Source organism: Xenopus tropicalis, chromosome 5, assembly GCF_000004195.4.
Source record: "Xenopus tropicalis strain Nigerian chromosome 5, UCB_Xtro_10.0, whole genome shotgun sequence".
Lineage (NCBI taxonomy): Eukaryota > Metazoa > Chordata > Amphibia > Anura > Pipidae > Xenopus > Xenopus tropicalis.
Genome location: NC_030681.2, coordinates 111515529 through 111536053, shown reverse-complemented (window position 1 = coordinate 111536053; position 20525 = coordinate 111515529). Strand labels below are relative to the sequence as shown.

Below are 20525 nucleotides of genomic sequence, written 5' to 3'. Positions count from 1 at the left end.
CAGAAATGGCTTCAAAAGCTGCCATGTAATGTCATTTCAGTGTCTCTTTATGAAAGCATAGTTGTTTACGGAATTTATTTTTAATTACGCTTCAGGTAGTAAAGCCTAGGGCCCATTGTCTAATTATAAGACTATAATGCACTAGGCACCCCAGTATGTGGGAATTTGTTTTACTAAGCATGAAAATCTATCCAAAATATATTTGACTTTTCCCAATCCATAGCTGGCCTTATAATGCCCTTTGTTGCTCATACAGCTGATGTATATATCTAATATACAGTCTACAAATGCTCAGTCTTTGCACCTTACTTGGTACAAATGCATCCACATTAGTCACTAAAGAAAACAAAATGAGGAAATCAATATACTGGAAACAGACAAAAAACACATTTTTCACACGAATGTCTCAACACAATTTGCATAGCAAGCTGAGCCTCTAACCATATCCAATTAACCATTTAAACTATCGCTCTCTCAGAGTTTATTGTGTATGGCCTCTTGCACTTCCGGCACATGAAGCTGTACACAGCAAATAAAGTATGCTGCAAATTTAGCTCCCAGCATTTCATTACACTGCCTCTGCTCTCTTCAGACGAGGTCTTGGGGGAAGTTAAGATCATCTTTAACATAATGTACTGTTTAGTTTTTATTATATATAATAATACTAATAATAATACTAATAATAAATTACCATCATTTTTATTATTCTGCATTTACTAAACATGAACATATTTTGCAGAGTTGTACAAAAAAATGGGTGTATCCATTAAACATACAAAAAACCACCCCCCCAAAACAATACAAGAGGTAAAGAGGGCCCTGTCTGAAAGAGCTTACAATCTAAATAACCAATGTTTCAGATATAAAACAACAACAACAATTACAGAGACACTGTAGGGATAATTTACAATCCACCTGGCAGAAGTGCAAGTGCCCCAAGGGGCAGAAGAGTACGCCCTCATCTATGGAACACTTCTGCCATGGGTAATTTTTGTGCTGCTCAACTTGCATAGGATAAAAAACATGGGATGGTTAGGGGGACATCTACATGCCCCACCTGCCTAGCAGTAATGAGTACAATGCTCCTGAACCAGGCACAGCCACAATGGAGTGCAGCAAGGACATTTACAAATCTCCCAAGCTAAAGTGCAAGTGCACTAAAGGGCAAATAAACTGAGTGCAAAGACCTGCAGCGATTCTGAAAGAAGGAATGCCAGTGTTCATCCTACAGCAGCCCCTCTGGCTTTGCCAGAATCCATAGATGACCAGACAATTCAAGAGTTCAATCAATCACTCTCTTTTCTTGAAGTCAATATTTATACTGAAAATTATTACCTACTAGAGTTCTGCTCCTAATCAAACAGCCATTGCTCAGCAAAACAAGTAATCAAGAGCAGGACTGAATGATGTGTTTTAATTCCAAAAACCAGTGAACTCTGTTTCCATAGAAACATTAGTCAGCATATTGCTGTAATTATGAAACATAGAGCCCAATACATGGGCTGGTAAACAACAATGGCATTTCTTTCATTTTTAGCTCCAGTAAGCAATTTTGGTTTCTGGTCAATAACCTTGTGCTACCCAGATCTGGCACAATCCACAAAGTGCAACTATAGCTATAGTTTTACCCATGAGAGAAGGGAGAGAAAAAAGAAGCGGAAGAATGTTCTTTTTGTACAATAAAATCAAAATATCGAATTCTCAAAAAAATGTTACATGTTATCATTGCAAAATTAAATAGTGTCTAATTGTATATATCACTCATGCATTTGCCTAGCAGTTTACACTGGGGAGGGGGTGGCATACAATTTCTTAATTGCCCAACAACATATTTTACATTTTTAATAAAATATTTCCTATGTATTACTGACATGACCAATAAAGACTGAGATTTCCCAGATATATGTGAATATATAAATAAACATATGGTAAAGCGAGGTTCATTCCTTTACATTCAGAAACAGATTCACTATTGATTTTTGCATTTACTAACCAAAATAATGACAGGTATGGGAACTGTTATCCAGAACGCTTGTGACCCGAGGCTTTTTCAGATAAGGGGTCTTTCCATAATCTGGCTCTCCATCTTTCCATAATATGGCTCTCCATACTTAGAAATTAATTATTTAAACATTAAGGGAGCAATTTATTACAATTCGGATTTTCATGGTTTTATTTATTTATTTATTTTTTTCGCAGTCATTTATCAAAAAATCAGAATTGAAAAAGCAGAAACAAAAAAAGTCACAGTATAGATGTAAAAACCGATACTTTTCCGATTTGTCTCAGAAAAATGCAACTTTTTTGTATTGTCGCACAAAAGCCAGTGTCAAAAACCCAAAAACCTCTAAAACCATGAAGCAAAGAAAGATTTTCCAATTGTAAAAGCGTATCTGCCATTGATTTCTACATGATCTTGACATTCATAATTATTGCGTTTTAGTCGCATAGTAAATTGCAACAAATTTGCTTTTGCATGATTAAATGATACAACATTTTACTTGTAGAGCTTTATGCACTTCACAATGAAAATACATTTTTGGACGATTTGTTGACTGCGAGGCGAGTTTGAGAAATGGATATTCTGCTATACTGTTGGAGACACTCGTGCATAGCTAACATACTCCTTCATTCAGGCAGAAAAGTAAACAGTGCACTTAGATGGGACCATGTTAAATATAAATTCTTCACCAAGGGAAAAATCACAGTTTTTATCATTTTAAAGGTGTACACATTTCTTAGCTGCTGCTTGAGACACGTGAAGATTGGAATATCTTTAAAGCTAGGCAGAGATTTTACTGAACCATTTTAATACATTAGCATGTGACAATCTATACTGAGAGTACATGAAACAAAGAATTACTACAATAAACAAAACAGATTTCAACACAGAGGCTGAACATATCTGAAATTCTTTACTAAGAAAACACAGTGTTGCCATAATTAATGGCTACCTTTAAAGGAGAACATAACCTCCCCAGGTCGAAAAGCCTCCTTAACTGGCCTGCATAGAGCACCCTTAACCTCTCCCTTCTCGCATAGTGTATAACTTTAAAAGCTGGCCCTATCGAAAAACCCAACCTAAAAGAGCAGCGCAGCAGTGTACCTGGGCGACATCTTCCGTTCATTCAGATATGCTTCGGGTCTCACCGCCAGCACGGACCCCGCTTGAACATGCATAGTTGGGGCTACCTCGGAATCAGCTTCAACTGCGCATGCTCAAGCAAGGTCCGTATCAGTGGTGAGAATGGAAGATGGTGCCCAGGTACATTGCTGCGCTGCTATGCTTTTTTAGGTTGGGTTTTTCTATGGTTTTAAAGTTATAGGCTATGTGAGAAGGGGCAGGTGAGGAGGATCTATGCAGGCCAGTTAAGGGGGCTTTTTGAGCTGGGGGGTGTAGTACTCCTTTAAGAAACAAATATACAGCAAGAATACTGTATAATAATACTGTATAATAATAAGCAGAAAAAGCCAGAGATACTCGCGATTTTCCAGGGTTACATGTCAGGTTTACTATTTTTAATATTTATCAGGGTGTTCATATGAATGGTAGCAGAATAATGCAGAGTTCAGCATATCTGGTCAGTGAAAATAAATGTAATTTATTGTCCAACGCAATCCTGACCGTCAGTATACACTAAGGAAAGCATAAAATACCACAGAATTATCACATTCTTTGATTTAATCCTATTCAGAGTGCAATAAACGGTTATTAACATACAAACCTACAAACCAAGTCAACTATTAAGCGAACCAAAAATTGTTCTATAGGCAAAATCATTTAGTGATAATTATATAACAATTCCAGTTTAGGCCATGTTAGCCAAGTAAAGGAATTATCCAGTCCTCTAGTATGCCTCATATATATTGGCCTTTCGCATGGGAGCATTTGTACATACTGTTGTATAAGCATTTGCTAAAGAACGATGGACATTCCAGAATCATTTTTGTTGTGCATTAGCTAATACAATGCTTTTTATATTTAAGATTATTATAACAAAGATGTTGTAAAACTAAACTATATCAGTATTTACACTAGGATTTCTAGAAATATAAACTACGTGGATTAGTTAGGACAAACAAAGCGTAAGGACATTACAACTTCTCTTGGTCTTAACGGAAAGTCATTTTGAAATTTTACTGTCAAATTACTATAGTGTTCTAGTGCCACCTAGAACACTATATTTATTCTGCAGAAAGCTTTACCATACCTGAGTAAAGAGCTCTAGAAGCTTTCTCCATTTTCTTAAGATTGCAGCTGCCATTTTAGCTTGGTCTTCTTAGCTTCCTGCTGTATAGCTCTAGCCCTTATAGCTCATACATTCTTAAGGGAGGGGGAGGGAGTTCTTAGCATTCTTGTGGGAGGGGGAGCAGGAGAGGGGAGAGAACTGCAGACTCTGACCCAGGAATGAAGGATTTTTCTGAGAGAGGAAGTCAGATACTCAGAAGAACATGTTTACAAAAAAGAAGACAGGAATCCCGTGTTTCTTTTGATAGAGTGCTTATGGCTGTATTTACATAGACCTTTCTGATAAAGCTTACTTTACCTTTCCTTCTCCTTTAAGAAACTTGCATTTTCCCTGCCACACCACATAACATTAGTCTCCCCATTACCCACTTCCTTTAGCTGGATATTCCTGTCCAGACCTCTTGCTCAAATCTGCAGGAATACGCTTCTATGAATCTCTTGACCAACCTTTAAATGTGAGTATTTCTATTACAGGTATGGGCTCCATTATCCAGATACCAATTATACAAATAGCTTCAAAATATGGGAAGGACATCCCCTAAAGACTTCATTATAAACAAATAATTAACATTTTGAATAATGGATTTTCTTTTTCTTTGTAATAATAAAACAGTACAGGTATGGGGCCCATTATCCGGAAACCCGTTATCCAGAAAGGTCAGAATAATGGAAAGGTCACCTCCAATAAACTCCATTATAATCAAATGATTCTAATTTTTCAAAATGATTTCCTTTTTCTCTATTATATTAATAAAACAGCACCTTGTACTTGTTCCCAACTAAGATATAATTAATCCTTATTGGAGGCTAAACACTCTTATTGGATTTATTTACTATTTAAATGATTTTTTTTTTTTAGTAGACTTAAGGTATGGAGCTCCAAATTAAGAAAAGATCCCTTATTCAGGAAACCAGGATAAGAGGGATAAGAGGTCCCATACCTGTACCTTGTACTTGGTCCCAACTAAGATATAATGAATCCTTTTTGAGGCAAACAATCCTTTTGGGTTTAATTACCGTTTAAATTATTTTTTTACTAGACTTAAGGTATAAAGATCAAAATTACAGAAAGATCCCTTATCCAAAAAAACCTGATGTCACAAGCATTTGGGATAAAAAAGCCCATATCTGTATTAGTAACATGTTTGGCTAGGTGATAAAAGAGCAGTCTATACAACATCAAACAACAATATACAATGGACTTTAGGAGCTAACAATTTTACAACCATATAAAATTAAGATGAAATGAATCCTTTTGTTCCACATTTCCATGTTAACAATAAAATGAAATGTAAGCACATGTAGGAAATGAAATCAGCAGTACAGGATGTGTAACATAATTAGGCAAACACTGGGCAATAAAAATATGCCTTTACCCTTCTGGGTCACACAGATGATAGAACCAGAGATTACAGTAAGTAGGGAGGAAGTGTTTCTATACCGACACATATATTTTGTACACAGGCAACCTAAAAAAATCTGCTATGGAATGCGAGTTGTTGTGCTGGAGAGAAATTTGGTTTCAACTTGCCGAATCCAGAAAGGGGATTCATGGGAAATTCCAGCAAATCAAGACTTGTCTTAATTACTAAGGGAGTTCACCTTTCTAAAATCACACGGTTTCTTTTTAGGATTGAATGATGCTTATCTTAAAAGTCAGTTTAAAAAAAAAAAAAAGTAAACATTTTGGATTTGAGAATTTTTTGTTCAAATAAAAATAAATGTCTGGATCCAGAGCTGAGCAGTGTCACTCCATTGGGCAGAATGGTATTCAACACTTTTAGTCGACTTCTGATGATTGGACACATATACTGTATCTGCTTTGGTAAATATATTTACTCTAATGCCTCAAGTGGTTTTCTGAGTCTAAAGGTGGCCATACACGCACCGATATTATCGTACGAAACCTCGTTTCGTACGATAATCGGTGCATGTATGGTATGTCAGCGAGCCGACCGATGTCGCAGGAAGCTGCTGAAATCGGTCGGCTCGTCGATCGGCCAGGTTAGAAAATTTTGATCGGGCGCCATAGAAGGCGCCTGACCAAAATTCTCCCTTCAGAGCTGAATCGGCAGAAGGAGGTAGAAATCCTATTGTTTCTACCTCCTTACCTGCCGATTCAGCCCTGAATGGTGTGTGGCGGATCTGACGATGTTTCGTGCGACTGATGGTCGTACGAAACATCGTCGGATCGCCACGTGTATGGCCAGCTTAAGGGAGAGGCACGTGTAGTGGTTTCTCTGCTTTCCTCAGTCTGCGTTATGTATACAGATGGAGTAAGGGGGAATCATCAATTTGCTGCTCTGTCTTACACAACCAAGAAAGCAGAAGGGCACATATTACCAACCTTTCATTTAAAAAAAACACCTTTTTAGCCCAAAGCCAGCATTAGGTATTTCAATGTGAACAATGGTACGCTTGAACTAAACTGGAAAAAAAATCTTTCTATTCCATGGAAAAAATAAATACTAAAAGGACTGAGTAATAGATAAATATTTTATTAGAAGGGCGATACAGATTAGTACATGTTGTGTGTCAAATGATTATCAGCATTTCCTGGAAACATGAAGCATGGAAAATGCATGCTGAATATAGAATTCTTTTGTAGCCCAAACTCAGTCTGTTCTCATTCTAAATAAAAGTCCTGGAATGTGCGCTAATGCCATGCTCCTTTGTAAAGGAAGAATGAAACCCCAGAAGTCTCTTGCATTCCTTTGTTATTGCAATCACAAACCCATTCCATATACTAAGCTTAAATTTACCCATATAAAAAGCAGCTTAAAATATCCCTGCTGAAATTGCATAACAGTTCACCATTTAGTCAGAAGAAAAGGAGCATTTAAAGGAGAAGGAAAGGTAAAAACTAAGTAAGCTATATCATAAAGGTCTATGAAAATACAGCCATAAGCACTCGCAGACATGCTGCACTGAGTTCTCTGTCAAAAGAAACAGGATTTGTTGTCTCTTTGTTTTCCTGTGCCAGAGACACACAGCTCTCTGCTCCCCCCTCCCTCAAGAACGCTAAGAACTCCCCCCCCCTTAGGAATGTGTTATCTGATCCAATCAGCAGGAAGCAAACTCATAGGGGCAGATTTACCAAAGCACGAATTAGAATCCCGAATGGCAAAAATTCGGATTGGAAAACGAAAATTTCACGGCGCCGTTGCGACTTTTTCGTATTTGTCGCGACTTTTTCGTTGCCACCGCGACTTTATCGTATTTTGTGCGACTATTCCGTCGCCGCCGAAATTTTTCCATATTGAGCGATTGTAAACAGCGGAAAAACCAATGCGATTTTTTCACGATGGCGGCGAAAAAGTCGCGGAAAATATAAGAAAAAGTCACGGAACATATTAAAAAGTCGCAATGGCGACGAAAAAGACGCAAAAATATCAATCATTACGAAAAAAACGCATTCAGACACCTTCGGACCGTTCGTGGATTAGTAAATGTGCCCCATAGTCTTACTAACTGAGTATGTATACAGGTGTTGGTCTTGGTGCAGGAGCGAGGCATTATGGGAACTTTCTTTACAGAGCTCAGCATTTTTTTTATTCCTATGAGTCTTCTGATCATCTGAACGGGAGAAATATGGGGAGACTTAAGGGCACTATCGAGAGAACTGAAGGTATGCCTGCAGCTTGAGATGAACTCTTTACTAGCCTTTCCTTCTCCTTTAAACCTAAAACCAGTAACCTAAAACCAGTTAATTTGAAATACGGAAAATGAAATGTATGTATGTATGTATGTATAACTTTATTTATAAAGCGCCACAAGGGTACGCAGCACTGTACAGTCTTACAGAATACAAAATTACACACAGGGAGGACGAGTGATATAATAAATAAATAAATACAATAAATACATATATGTATATATATAAGTGCCATGTGGTATGAGACACAGTAGGAAGGAAGTCCCTGCCCCGTAGAGCTTACAATCTGAGGCTTGGTCTCAAATATATATATATATATATATATATATATATATATATATATATAGTATAAAAAAGACCAGCAACTCCGGGATTTCTTGTGAAAAATCAAAACATGTATTCAAAGTAGCATAAACAGCCCTGAGAAAGGTCCCAATGGGGACCGAAACGTTACGTCGGCTGTTTATGCTACTTTGAATACAAGAAATCCCGGAGTTGCTGGTCTTTTTTATACTATTGGAACCCTTTACCGAGCACCCGAGGTATGTTATGTAGCGGTGTGCCATCCTTTGTGTATATATATATATATATATATATATATATATATATATATATATATATATATATATATATATATATATATATATATATATATATATATATATATATATACACAAAAAAAATCTTTCGGCAAAGCTCAATATTTTCTATTTTACTGCATTACTTCTTTTAACACACGTAGGCATATAAATGTTTCTTGTTCTGGGGGCAATTAGAAGAATATTCACTTGCAATAGTTAATTTAGATGAGAAATACTGTACAATGTGATATAGTAAACCTGCCAGGGCATTCTATAACTTTATTGTTGTCCCAGTGACAACTGGTTCACCTCTTTATTTCTGAAAAGTAAAGAAATCCTCAGATTTGTTATATGGAGCAATCATACAAGGATTTATAAAAAGGCAAAATCACACTTTAGGCCCAAAGTCCATGGCACAGTGAGCTTACTAAATTCAAGCAGAAATACACCAAAACATGGCTGTGCAGTCTGTGAATTACTGAAAGAGAGTCCATCTGAAATAAGCTGTGACAGGCAGGATAAATATGTCTGTCACTGCAAGTGACTAGCAAATTTCATTCAAGTAAATGACAAACTGTAGGCTTTGTACAGGTGCTTTTCTGCCACTGGCAAACATGCCCTGTGTGCCACTGCCAATATTGTCAAATACACAGCATAACGCTGTGAGTAACAAAGAATTCATTTGCCGAGCACCACCAAATACAACTTACTACAGACATGGAAACATGAATAATCTCTGCAGAATTTTGTCAGTTAAGAAGTCAGTACTCAAGTCAGTTTCAACTTAAGTCATTTATGCATAGCTAAGAATGGCCCAAGGACACATCCTTGATCTAACAGTATTATAAATTTTCCTTCATCCAAAAACATGGACTCAATTCTGGCACAACCCATAAGCCTCCTGCATGAAGAGAGACAGATTGCTGAAAGTGAGATACTGGTCATTTGATTATTTTAAAAATCATAAAAAATGTGTAATTGTTTATACTTAGAACAATTTATTTCTATGAGTTAAGAATGATATTAATTTTAATTTTCACAAAAGTTCCTTTGAAAATGGTGTGACTGCTACACTACCCTAGAAACTGGGAAATATGCCATTAGGTCCCCACTGTCCTGGGGTAAATTTTCCAGACAAATAACAAAGGCAACACCACACGCATTAAAATATGCAGAAGAAATTAAAATATTTCTGGGTTTTACTTCAGATGAAAAGGAAATTTTCCCTGTATATACTGGACAACTTTATATGCAAATCTTCTAAAAATCTTCTTTCTACCCTGGAGTTCAAGATATTTAAAACCCCTGCTTTCTCCTACAAACCTACGTATCATTCTGTTATAAGTAGTGTTGCAACAATTATTTTTTTTTCTTCTTTTGTACCATAACTCTGAAGAAAAATCAAGCTGGTTTGTTCTTTTTGTGCATATACAGCCCTGAAGTCCTGTGGTTAATATCATATACAGCATATGCAGCGGTTTCTCTGCTGATGTTTTTCTGTCATCAGAGAAAACAATGGTCTGATATTAGCCAAAGTGTGAACGGTACAAAACAGGAAAGGTTGTCTGATCCAAGCAGTCACACTGTATAAACATCAATCCTGAAGAAAGAGGAGGTAATAATACTTATGTTTCCATGTCTTGATAATGCATATAGGGATTAAATACACCAGCCTTTTTCACTCTGCTGTATAAAAAAGATGCAAACTTCGGAATGTTTAATTTTGTCCAGCTTGATTTTGTTGCTGTAGTGTTGCAAATCTTTTTGAAAACTATTGCTCCACTTGTGAAAATGGAATAAAATTCAGGTCAAGACAATGCCATTTTAGGTTACCTCTCATTTTAAAGTTCAAATACAACTATGGGATCTATTATATGGTATGCTGAAGAAATTAGGGCAGTGGCACGCTAAGCAGATTGACTGCTTTCCTCTGCAGGCATTTAGCGTTTTCGTCTTGCTGTGCATTTTGTGTACCTCCACACAGTTCAACACTGGGTCTGTCAATGAAGCTATGGGGTGTGCGCATAAAAAAATGTAGAGGTAACCCATTTAGGACACTACAGGAAATGGCATTTCAGAGAATTATGGATAATGGGTTTATAATAGATCCCCTATATTTATGAACATAAAATAGGCTGGATGAAATAGGGTGGATAACGAGTAGACTCATACTATGAAATGTGGCTGCTGTGGACTTAAGCATACTAAAGCGGCATATTTCATATAATCGTAGTTTAATTTACTATATAATCTTTAAATCTCTGGGAGCTGTTTCAGATTTGACCTTGCCCCCAGGTGCTACAAGTTTGTGAGTTCTGCCTGTGTCTGTGTGGGTCTCTTCTGGGTATTCAGCTTTCCTCCAACACCCCAAAAACATACAAGCAGGTTAATTTGCTCCCAGTTACATTGCCCATAGTGTGTGTGTAAGTGTAATATGGACCTTAGACTATGTGAATAATGAATAAATGTATGTTATAGCATTGCAAAAAATGTGTCGGTGTAAAAACAAAAAAAAAAAAAAACAGCTATGTATATCCTAGCATCAGCAAAAACCTTTTCCCGGGTTAATTAGTGTCCCAGGTTTAATGTATGTGTTTAGACACATATCAGAGCCCTGTTCATGAAGTTACCTCATTCTACACTTTGTTCATGTTTCTACAGGAATATCTTTAGCATGTTTCCTCTTTGCTGTCAGAAAAAAAGTGCTAAGGTAGAACAAAAGTACATAGCCTGTGTGTAGTGCAAGGGTTCTGATAAAGCAATATACATAGTAACATAGCAACATAGTAATTTAGGTTGAAAAAAGACATAAATATAGCAAAATGCAGTTTTTACTCTAAAAATTTTGCTCACCACTGACCCCATAAAACTGTATTAGAACAAGTGCGCAAACGAGATGAATCCCTTCAAGGTATCTTTATGGGCCAAGTCCTCTTGTTTGACTTCATTTTATTATAATCTGGATTATATTCAATAATCTACCCACTGTATATAAAAACACAGAAAAATAAAATTTGACTTGCAGCTAGGCTATTATCTAAACGTCCATTTAAGGAGCTTACCTTGTAAACTTGTCCATAAGTTCCATTCCCAACTAGTTCCACCAACTCAAATATTCCAGCGGGATCCTAAAAAAAAAAATAGAAAAAAGTTAATAACAAGTTGGATTTTTTTTAACTCTTTATTTATATTTTTTAACAGGTTTTACAGATTGTCGAAATTCTGTAGATTGCTGAAGTAGGAAATAAGGAAAGAGAGGGGCTCAGAGGGTAGGGGAGATAGAAAAGAGAGAAGAAAGGGGGGAACAATAAAAAATAACATCTACATTGACAAAATATAGGATATTAAATATCAAATATTTAGGTTTATAGGTAGGTCCGGGGGTCCATTTCTACTTGGACTGTACGAGTGGGATTTTTAAGAAGATTTTATTAGTACGTGACTTGTTGTCTTTGCAAAACTAAATACCTTTATTTGGTCCAACAGAGATCAACTGTGCAACCCTGTCCCCTGAAGAATCATTAATACGTTTTTCTGCAGCCCAGGAATTAGCCCCCTGCTGCATCAGCCTCAAGTCTGCTTTAGATCATTTAAACATTAAACTGACCCAATAAGATTGTTTTGCCTCCAATATGGATTTGTTCTGCTTAGTAAGGATCAAGTAAAAGGTATGGTTTTATTAATATACAAAAATAGGAAATCACTTTTAAAAATGAGAATTATTTGCTTAAAATTGACACTTTGGGAGATTGCCTTACTGTTATTTGGATTTTTCTGGATAACAAGTTTCCAGATAACAGATCCCATACCTGTAAAGTTTCTCAATCACTGAAAGCAAATCCCATTTAGGAGCACACCACATAAACTGCCTTGATAATATAATGGTCTAGGTACATCAGCATTTATGGATCTTGGCCCACAGAGCAGCGTGACAGCAAATTTCAATTGATTCACTTGATCTGGAGACTAATTGTCTGCAGCATACTCTTGTGCTAATAAGCAGATATCTTTCCTGTTATACTAGATATCTGTTCTAGAGAACTGCATTTTTTTAACACAGGCTTTCTATATGCAGCTCAAATGACTGGAAAACCTTTCTTATCCAGTCAATCTAGTTTAAAGGTAGGATGGTGTCCCACTGCTGGAAAAAAACCACATAAAGTACACAGAACCTATATTGATAAGCTACAGTAAAATAACACTAGTTTACCCATCAGTATTGTGTATCCTCTAGGTGTGCAGCTCCAATGCTACAAGTAGCTATGGGTTAGAATGCCACAGCTTAGACAACAATAATTATGTAATTATAGGGGGTTAGGGTTTTTTTTGCCTTTCCAGGGACCACCTCATCTCTAAATCCAACCTTGCTTGGCATGTAATTTTGTTTTTCCAAAGAAACTCAAGGTCAATGTTTTTCTCAATACTTTTAGGTATAGGAAAGTAAGGCCTAAGACCTGCACTAGAGATTCTGACCACAGAAGCAGGTCATAAGAAAGGACATCAAGAGTAGCAGCCTAGTTTCCGTTTCTTGTGGCACAGCTTCCCGTAAGCAAAGCAAAATGTACCAGAAAGTGAAGTTCTCACTATGGCCTATGGCTTATATACAGCAAACCTTGTAACGTTTCCACCATATTAAATGAAATGAATCATCATGAAGGTGCTGGCATTGTAAATTGTAAAGAGTCATTCAAATTTCATCACTATTTGTTTTCTTCCGAGGTCTCAATATCAGAATATTTTCCTCTAGTAATGAAAAAAAAATTGGATTCCTGGAAGCCTATAAAGAATGTGGTACATGAAACAACAGATGTTTTTTTTGTTATAAAATCACTCAACTGGATGCTGCATAAGAACGCAGTTCCAACTTCTAATTATCACATAAACAATACAAGCATAACCATAAATAAGTGATTTACACTACGTGCATAAATATACTAATTAGAAATTGCCGTGTAGCCATTTATTAGAAACAGGTAAAAGCAGGATACAGTACATCAAAACATATAATTATGCCATGGTTATTTACCGTTATGATTTTGCTTTACCTAAAATCAGCCTCTACATACTATATCAAAAATCACTAGGATCTCAAATATTTCAAAACTCTTATGTAGTAATGGCACACATAGGTGCAATGGAATCACACAACAGGGGTGAGCCTTTAAAGGGCCCCAAGAATACAACTATTAAAGGGAGATCTAATGTCTGAACATAAATATGGTTAGAAATGATTTACTTTATGATTTCCCTAATAGCAAATTACATCATTGCATATGTGTGTATTTATATATGCATATTTGTGATTTGCTGGTTATTTCCACAGGTGGAGCGAGAGCTTATTTTCAAAAATGAAAAATAATAAAAATATGTATATATTAGATACAAAACTATTGTAATGTGTCAACTGAGAATTAAAACCAGATATATAATTATGGCAACTAAAATTATATTAATACCTCCATACCTTCAAATTAAGCATATTTGTGCTCTTCTCTGCTTAGTAGTAAATATGACACAGACCTGACAGAATTTCTTAATAAACTGATGCTAGAAGAAAATGGAAAGAATGGTATGATAGAGTGGTGTGGATGGGGTTGTCACATTTTTGGCAAAAATATACAGCCATTTCAGGTTGGGGGGTGGGACCATGAGGGGATGGAGTGATGCCATAAAAAGGGGTGGACCTGTCATGAATTGGGAGGCAATTTGGTGGGTATGATATACAGGGGCAGTGGGGAAAGAAGTTGAAAGTGGGAATAGAGGGTGGGCAAGGGCAGGAGGAGAGGTAATTAAAAATGTATCCTAGGCAGGGCAGTGGTTAACACTGGCTGGGGACCTAGGTTCCATGTAAGCCATGTGTAGATTATTGCTCCCACACAAACAGGCAGGTCAACTAGATCCTGAAAAATTTGACCATTGTATGTGTGAATACAACAGTGACCTTAAATGGTTCTTAAGTGTAAAGATGGGGAATGTGAAATACCCTGCCAGGAAATAATAGATTCCAATAAGCGAGACTCCTACCCAGTTGTATTATAAACAGGGTGCGTCTTAGCTATACCCCTCTTCCACCCATGGAAAAATCTCTGTTTGGCCCAGACCACTCCCCCTGACCACTGCTTACTGTTTTGGCTGTTTCACAGGATTTCACAGCTGTATTTTATTTATTCAATGGGAGCAGGTAAGTAACATTCAAGTGCAAATTACGGCAGTGAATGAACAGGTTATTACTGCTAATGCATTACCTTGATAATATTCAGGGGAAAAATGCTGCACTGCAGTGCTGTAAATATTGAGAACAGGTTTATCGATTGTGAGTGAAATGTAGTTATAATGTTGATGTATGGTAATAGCAAGAGAGCCAGCTCTTGATTAAAAGTGTGTGTCTTGTTCATTATTTTAATCAGATGGAGAAGGTGCTTGGAATTATATCATATACATTACTTAAAGGAGAACCAAAGTTTGAAAATGAATATGGCTAGAAATGCTGTGACACTTGTATGTATGTATATCTTTATACATACATACATACATACAAGGTTAATGACACACAAGGCTGATCCTCTGCATTTGTAGAAAAGCAAATCTGCTCCCTTCTGTAAGAGCACATTTCCTATTACTTGAAAGAAGCACAAGAGCAATATGGGGGTGCAAGAGAGCAATTCTGACCAGGTTTGACTACGCTCTGCACCTCCCACTAACTGTGAGTTACTGTATCTACACAGCATTATACATTTATCCAAGAGTAGTCCACAAAGGAAAAGTAAATAACAGGTTTGGAAATCACAGGCTTATTGTGCCATTGTAGAAAGGCTCAGATACATTAGTAACCTAATCAATGTTTAAAAAGCTTCTATCAATATTTATGACCTTTATACATATGGAATGGAATTCATAAATTATTGCCAGTAATGGGAATCCAAACAATTAGTAAGAGAAGTACAGCTAGTGGAAAACCTGTTTCCCACACTTGGAGTCATGAAATATATTTATTTATTTGTTTTTTTACTTAAAATGGGAGTCATTAAATCTAACAAACGTGATCTAACACTTTTCAACCAAGCTTCCCACAAAACATAACATACTGATAATAAGCAGCTCTGCATTTACTAGTGTGGAGCTACTAAAGATGGCCACAGTAAAGAAAAAAGCTCAAGTTAAAATAATCTTATTTAAAGAAAATGGCGCCTCTTTTTAATGTAGTAGCTCAAACTAAGACTTTAAAATGTCAAAACACTGGTGAAGTGATCTACAGATAAAGCAGTTTGAGACTCCAAAGCTACACCTACCAAAAATACCAACTGAGAGACTTGCGTCTGTCCAGGGAGGATTTGGATTCATCTAGGAATGAGAGGATAGAAAGACATCCTGCCACAAATATCCCTTAGTTATTGTTCTGTCATTTCTGCTCTTTGTGGGGCCCCTTCCCTTTGTTGTGTCAGTCACCCCACTAATACTTAATTTAATCCAGGCCAGTGTTTTTGACCAGTACAGATGCAGAAGCATTGGTCTACACTCCACAGCAAAGACCAGAGGCCAGCTGTGGAGTGAGGAAAAGAAGGCACAAATAATATAAAAGGAGGAGGATTCTGGGGAGGAAATTTTATGTATTATCCCACTACTGTATATCAGCATGTGAAAAGCAACATAAGTTATGTAAGTTTTTGTTTAGGGCTAGTAAAGAAATGTTAATTAGCAATGTGTCTATGGAGATTCTCATTCATCCAGGATATACAGTATCTAGTAGAATTAAGTCTAAAACAAATGGACTTCTGAGTTTTTCTTAAAAACATTTCACCACTCATCCTAGTGGCTACTTCAGCGATAATTAGCGATATTGGTACCTTTGCTGTATCAACACAAAAGGTAAGAGTCTTTAAGAATGTGGTGGCATATGCATCCATTATGAAGATTCATAACAGATTGGTAATGAGGCATCAATCCAAGAGCTCAAAAGTAGTAGGAAATATTCCTTTGAAAAAAAAAAACTGCAAAACTCTTCAACCACTTTTGACCAGGTTTTAAATGATCACATTTAATCCACACTGTAATGCTTTAGTGATTGGCTCTGTCAGGAGGTCAAACACACTGATGCCTATTATGTAAGTCAGGAATAAACAAACTGATAAAATGTTGAATATTCTGTAGTGCCATCCCACAACCCAATATCCATTTTCTCAGAACACAATTGTACAGTCCCCCCTAAAATTCTAACCTGATTATCTAAGGGGAGTTTTACACAGTCAGGGTTCTGTGTGCCCTTACACAGAAGAAAGGGCTGCCACCAGACTTTCAGTGCTCCTTTCTGACTTTATAGCCACTGCTATCTTTGAGATATTAAGTCAACGGACAGAACAGCAGAATTACTAAATCTCTTTCTAAATACAACCTTGGACAGCGTTATGCAATGAACAATCAATGAAAAAACAAAAACATTGACAATATGACAATAATGTGGTTTTGTTGACCCTTGAGCAGAACAGGATTTCTATCCACTTACTCGTTACAATTGTCCAAAGTCATTTTGCCCTCAACATGGATTTATGTTAGCTTTAAAGTGCTGTTTTTGGATTTGCTCGCCAAACGGGCAAATCATACCATGTATGGCCACCTTTACATGCGGTGGGAAGCAAATGTAACGTCTTTTGCCAGGGGGACTATCATAAAACAAACCCCACAGCCTTGGCCCCCCTGCAGCAGCAGAGTCTGCTGTATGATAGTTATGCCACTGATAATATAAACCCATTAAATAAATTAATTTGTTTACTGGTCCTACTCTATAACAGATACTCCATTATGACCTATAGAAAGAAGGGCCTCCTCAGCACATGAAATCTTCTTTGCAAGGAATTCTGCAACTTACAGCAAAAGAAGCTGATAACAAGTCATCGGCTTTGGTTTAAATGAACTGGGTCATTTTCAAGAAAGAGAGGCCAGTACAGTTCTGACTATTAAGGATTGATTCTGGAAATTCAGGAAGTTATCATATTACAATTTTGTGGTTAGCAGGAATACATCATCCACTTCTTTATGGCTATGACACACAGAGCTAATTGTAGGCAACTACTTGTTGTGACTACAAAATACAAGAAAATACCCTGCCATAGACAATACTGAGAACTGTCTCTGTTAAAACACACATAGAGCCAGTTATCATTACTGTCTTTTTTGTAGCCACAACAAGTAACTACGTGTATCACTGCCCTTTAGGCCATATTGGTAGATGACCTTCTGGCTGCTAAGGATGGTTATTTGCATTTCACTAGGCTCCTGCTAATTCAGGTGTCTAAAGCTGGCCATACACACACCTATATTATCATATGAAATTTGGTGTGTGTATAGCGGATCAACGAGACGACCAATATCACCAAAGCTTTGATATTGATCGGCTTGTTGATCAAAATCTGCGTTTAGGGCTGATTTGTCAGGTGGAGGTAAAATCCCTATTGTTTCTACCTCCATATCTGACGATCAATTGAGGGAACGATCAATGGTCGCAGAAATTATCGTAATTGGTACGTGTATGGCCAGCTTTATCTCTCCAAAATGCCTAAAAAGGTCATTCATGGCTCTCAACTAAAGATGCACCAAATCCACAATATTTGCATTTGGCCATATAGTGTATCCTCCAAAAAATGATATGGCCAATTACTAAACTAAAACCTAATCTGCATATTAACATTTGAAAAAAAAAAATCCATAGTTTGACATTACTGGACAGCATTCAGCAAAATGATTTTCAGTTTTTGCTGAAATGCAAATCCTACACACATTCTACAATATTATTGCTACTAAAATATTTTGACAAACAAATATAATCCTTAAATATAAACAAAATGCTGTCGCAGACTGGAAAGTAATTGGTGTCAACCATATTTCATGGTAACTACACTTTTCTGGGGTTACAGCTGCCTGAAATTCTTAGCTCAAAAAGGATGTCAAGTTACTGTATCAGTTTATCATAGTATTTGCCAAGCTAGGAAGTGATGTCGGTTGCCTATGACCAGTCATTATTACCGGTTTTCAGGCAAAAGAAACCAGATATAACCGCAATTAATGACTTTCTATTTTTAATTTTTTTTTTTTATAGTTTTTCAAAAATTTAGCTTTAAAAAAAATTAATTTGTTTTTATTCTTCTCCCTCTAATTTACTCCCTGTAAATCAGGTCAATGACTTTCTACACTGCTAAAATTGGATACATTTCTCAGCAACATTAGAAAAAACATTAGCAACCATTGTTACAGTTGTTCTGTTACAGACTTTACTAAAGTTCAAGGACCATGCAGATATTTGTAAAACTGTAACAGCTTAGACAGTGATGCTGTTTACAGAGCAAACTACTGAGAAATTTGTGAGGGGGGAATCAAACTTATGCATTTTTTAAAAATCAAACTAAGAAAAAGAGTATAAAAATAAATCAGCAATCCACTGAAAATAGTCGTAATTTGCGATGTACTATTTAAAATGATACTGACACTAAATAACGACTCCTCAAAATATGAATGTACATAAAAAGTTGATTGATTTTCGCGGAGAGATTTGCTTTTGTAAATAATTGTTCCTTGAAGTTCCTAAACCTGACTGTTTTGCCAACCTGACTGTCACTTCTCAGCCTGTCAGTTATAGCTTCTAATGCTAACGGCCTCCTGCTGGACAAATATGGCAGCCCCCTTATAGGGAAACATGGGGGATCAGACAGGTAAGATAAAAGCATTGGGCAAATACTTTTATGGCAAAAATGAAGGTCATGCAAAGACAATGTTATAATAGATGTAAAAAAGGTTTAATTTCTGGTGTAAGTATCTCTTTAAGAATGACAAATTTTCTGAAGGTAAACTGCCCCTTTAATGCTGAGGCTTTACCTCTGTTGACGTTGGCCATAGTCATTATTTTAACTCTTGCTAAATAAACAATGAAGTCTAATATATGCATAAAGGTCATTATTATTCACAGGAGAAAAGCTTTAAGAGAACATTTCAGCAATCTGATGTGAAGATCATATAAAATAAATGCTACGCAGGAGAGCATTTTAACTACAAAGATACGAGCACATAATTTTATTTTTAGATGTTGGTTATTGCTGTAAATAAAAATGTATACATTCAGCACAATGCTGTCCAAGAGACTATTTGGTTAGGAAATATCCCCTACCCCCAATATAGCAAATGCAAATTCTACAAGTACATGTCATTAACAGGCACTGCTCATTTGGCTTCCTCTGGCTGAAAAAAAAAAGGAGAAAAGCGAAGAAGTGAATACTGCACTCTATTTCTAGATAGTCAAAAATGGAAATTAATAATGCATAAAGCTTTTTTCTGTCATAAATTATGCTGCAGTGGCTTGGTTTTGTCAGTGGTAAAAATAGAGCCAGCCCTACCAGGAAGCATCCTTTCCACTAGCTTGCTTGTTTCAAGCTATACTTCATAAGGTGATTTGGGGTAATGAAGAGCCTTGCTGTTAAAAGAAAGGATGAGGGTCTATCAGTTGTCCCTGAAGGTCCTAAAAGAGAATTGGCCAAAGTCAACATGTCGCATACAAAATTAATTCTTAAAGGGAGAATACAAAGTCCAAATACCCATACCACCTTGTATCTATACAGAGCAGCAACTCTTGCAATTATTAGGTCCTTAACCATGTTCTGTTTCCAAACCCAGGCAGCTCTGGCTCTTTGCAAATCTGTGCATTTTGGGATTGTCCCAGTTCCGAACGTTAGAACAAGCAGTTCCCACTTTTTCCTCTTTCTGAACCCTAGTACTGTACATTGGACATGAGAGTTCACAGCAGTCTGCACAGTTTCCAGGGAAATGTAGAGGCCCACAGCAAAGAAAGTACCAAAGATTCCTTGCCATGCTTTATGGCTATCTAAGGTTCAGCATCATAATGCAGCCTCAGGCCTCCAAGGGGCGATAATGAGCACATATCTGGTCATTTGGCTTATCTTATGTGCAACATTAAAAAAGAACTAAAGCTTAACACAGAACCAGTCTAGACATGTTAGACCATATGCTTTGGGCTTCTCTACCAGCTCAAGGCCACCAT

General features: G+C 36.7%; 1 protein-coding gene across 15 annotated transcripts in view; it reads right to left on the bottom strand.

Moving 5' to 3' along the window:
• The window catches only part of tnik (TRAF2 and NCK interacting kinase), a 158471-nt gene that overhangs the window by 111747 nt on the left and 26199 nt on the right, over positions 1 to 20525 (bottom strand). For all 15 annotated transcript variants that reach the window (XM_031902218.1, XM_031902214.1, XM_031902212.1 and 12 more), the window contains exon 2: positions 11548 to 11613. In XM_031902218.1, coding sequence (XP_031758078.1) covers positions 11548 to 11613 — 66 coding nt within the window. The remainder of the gene's footprint in view (positions 1 to 11547; positions 11614 to 20525) is intronic.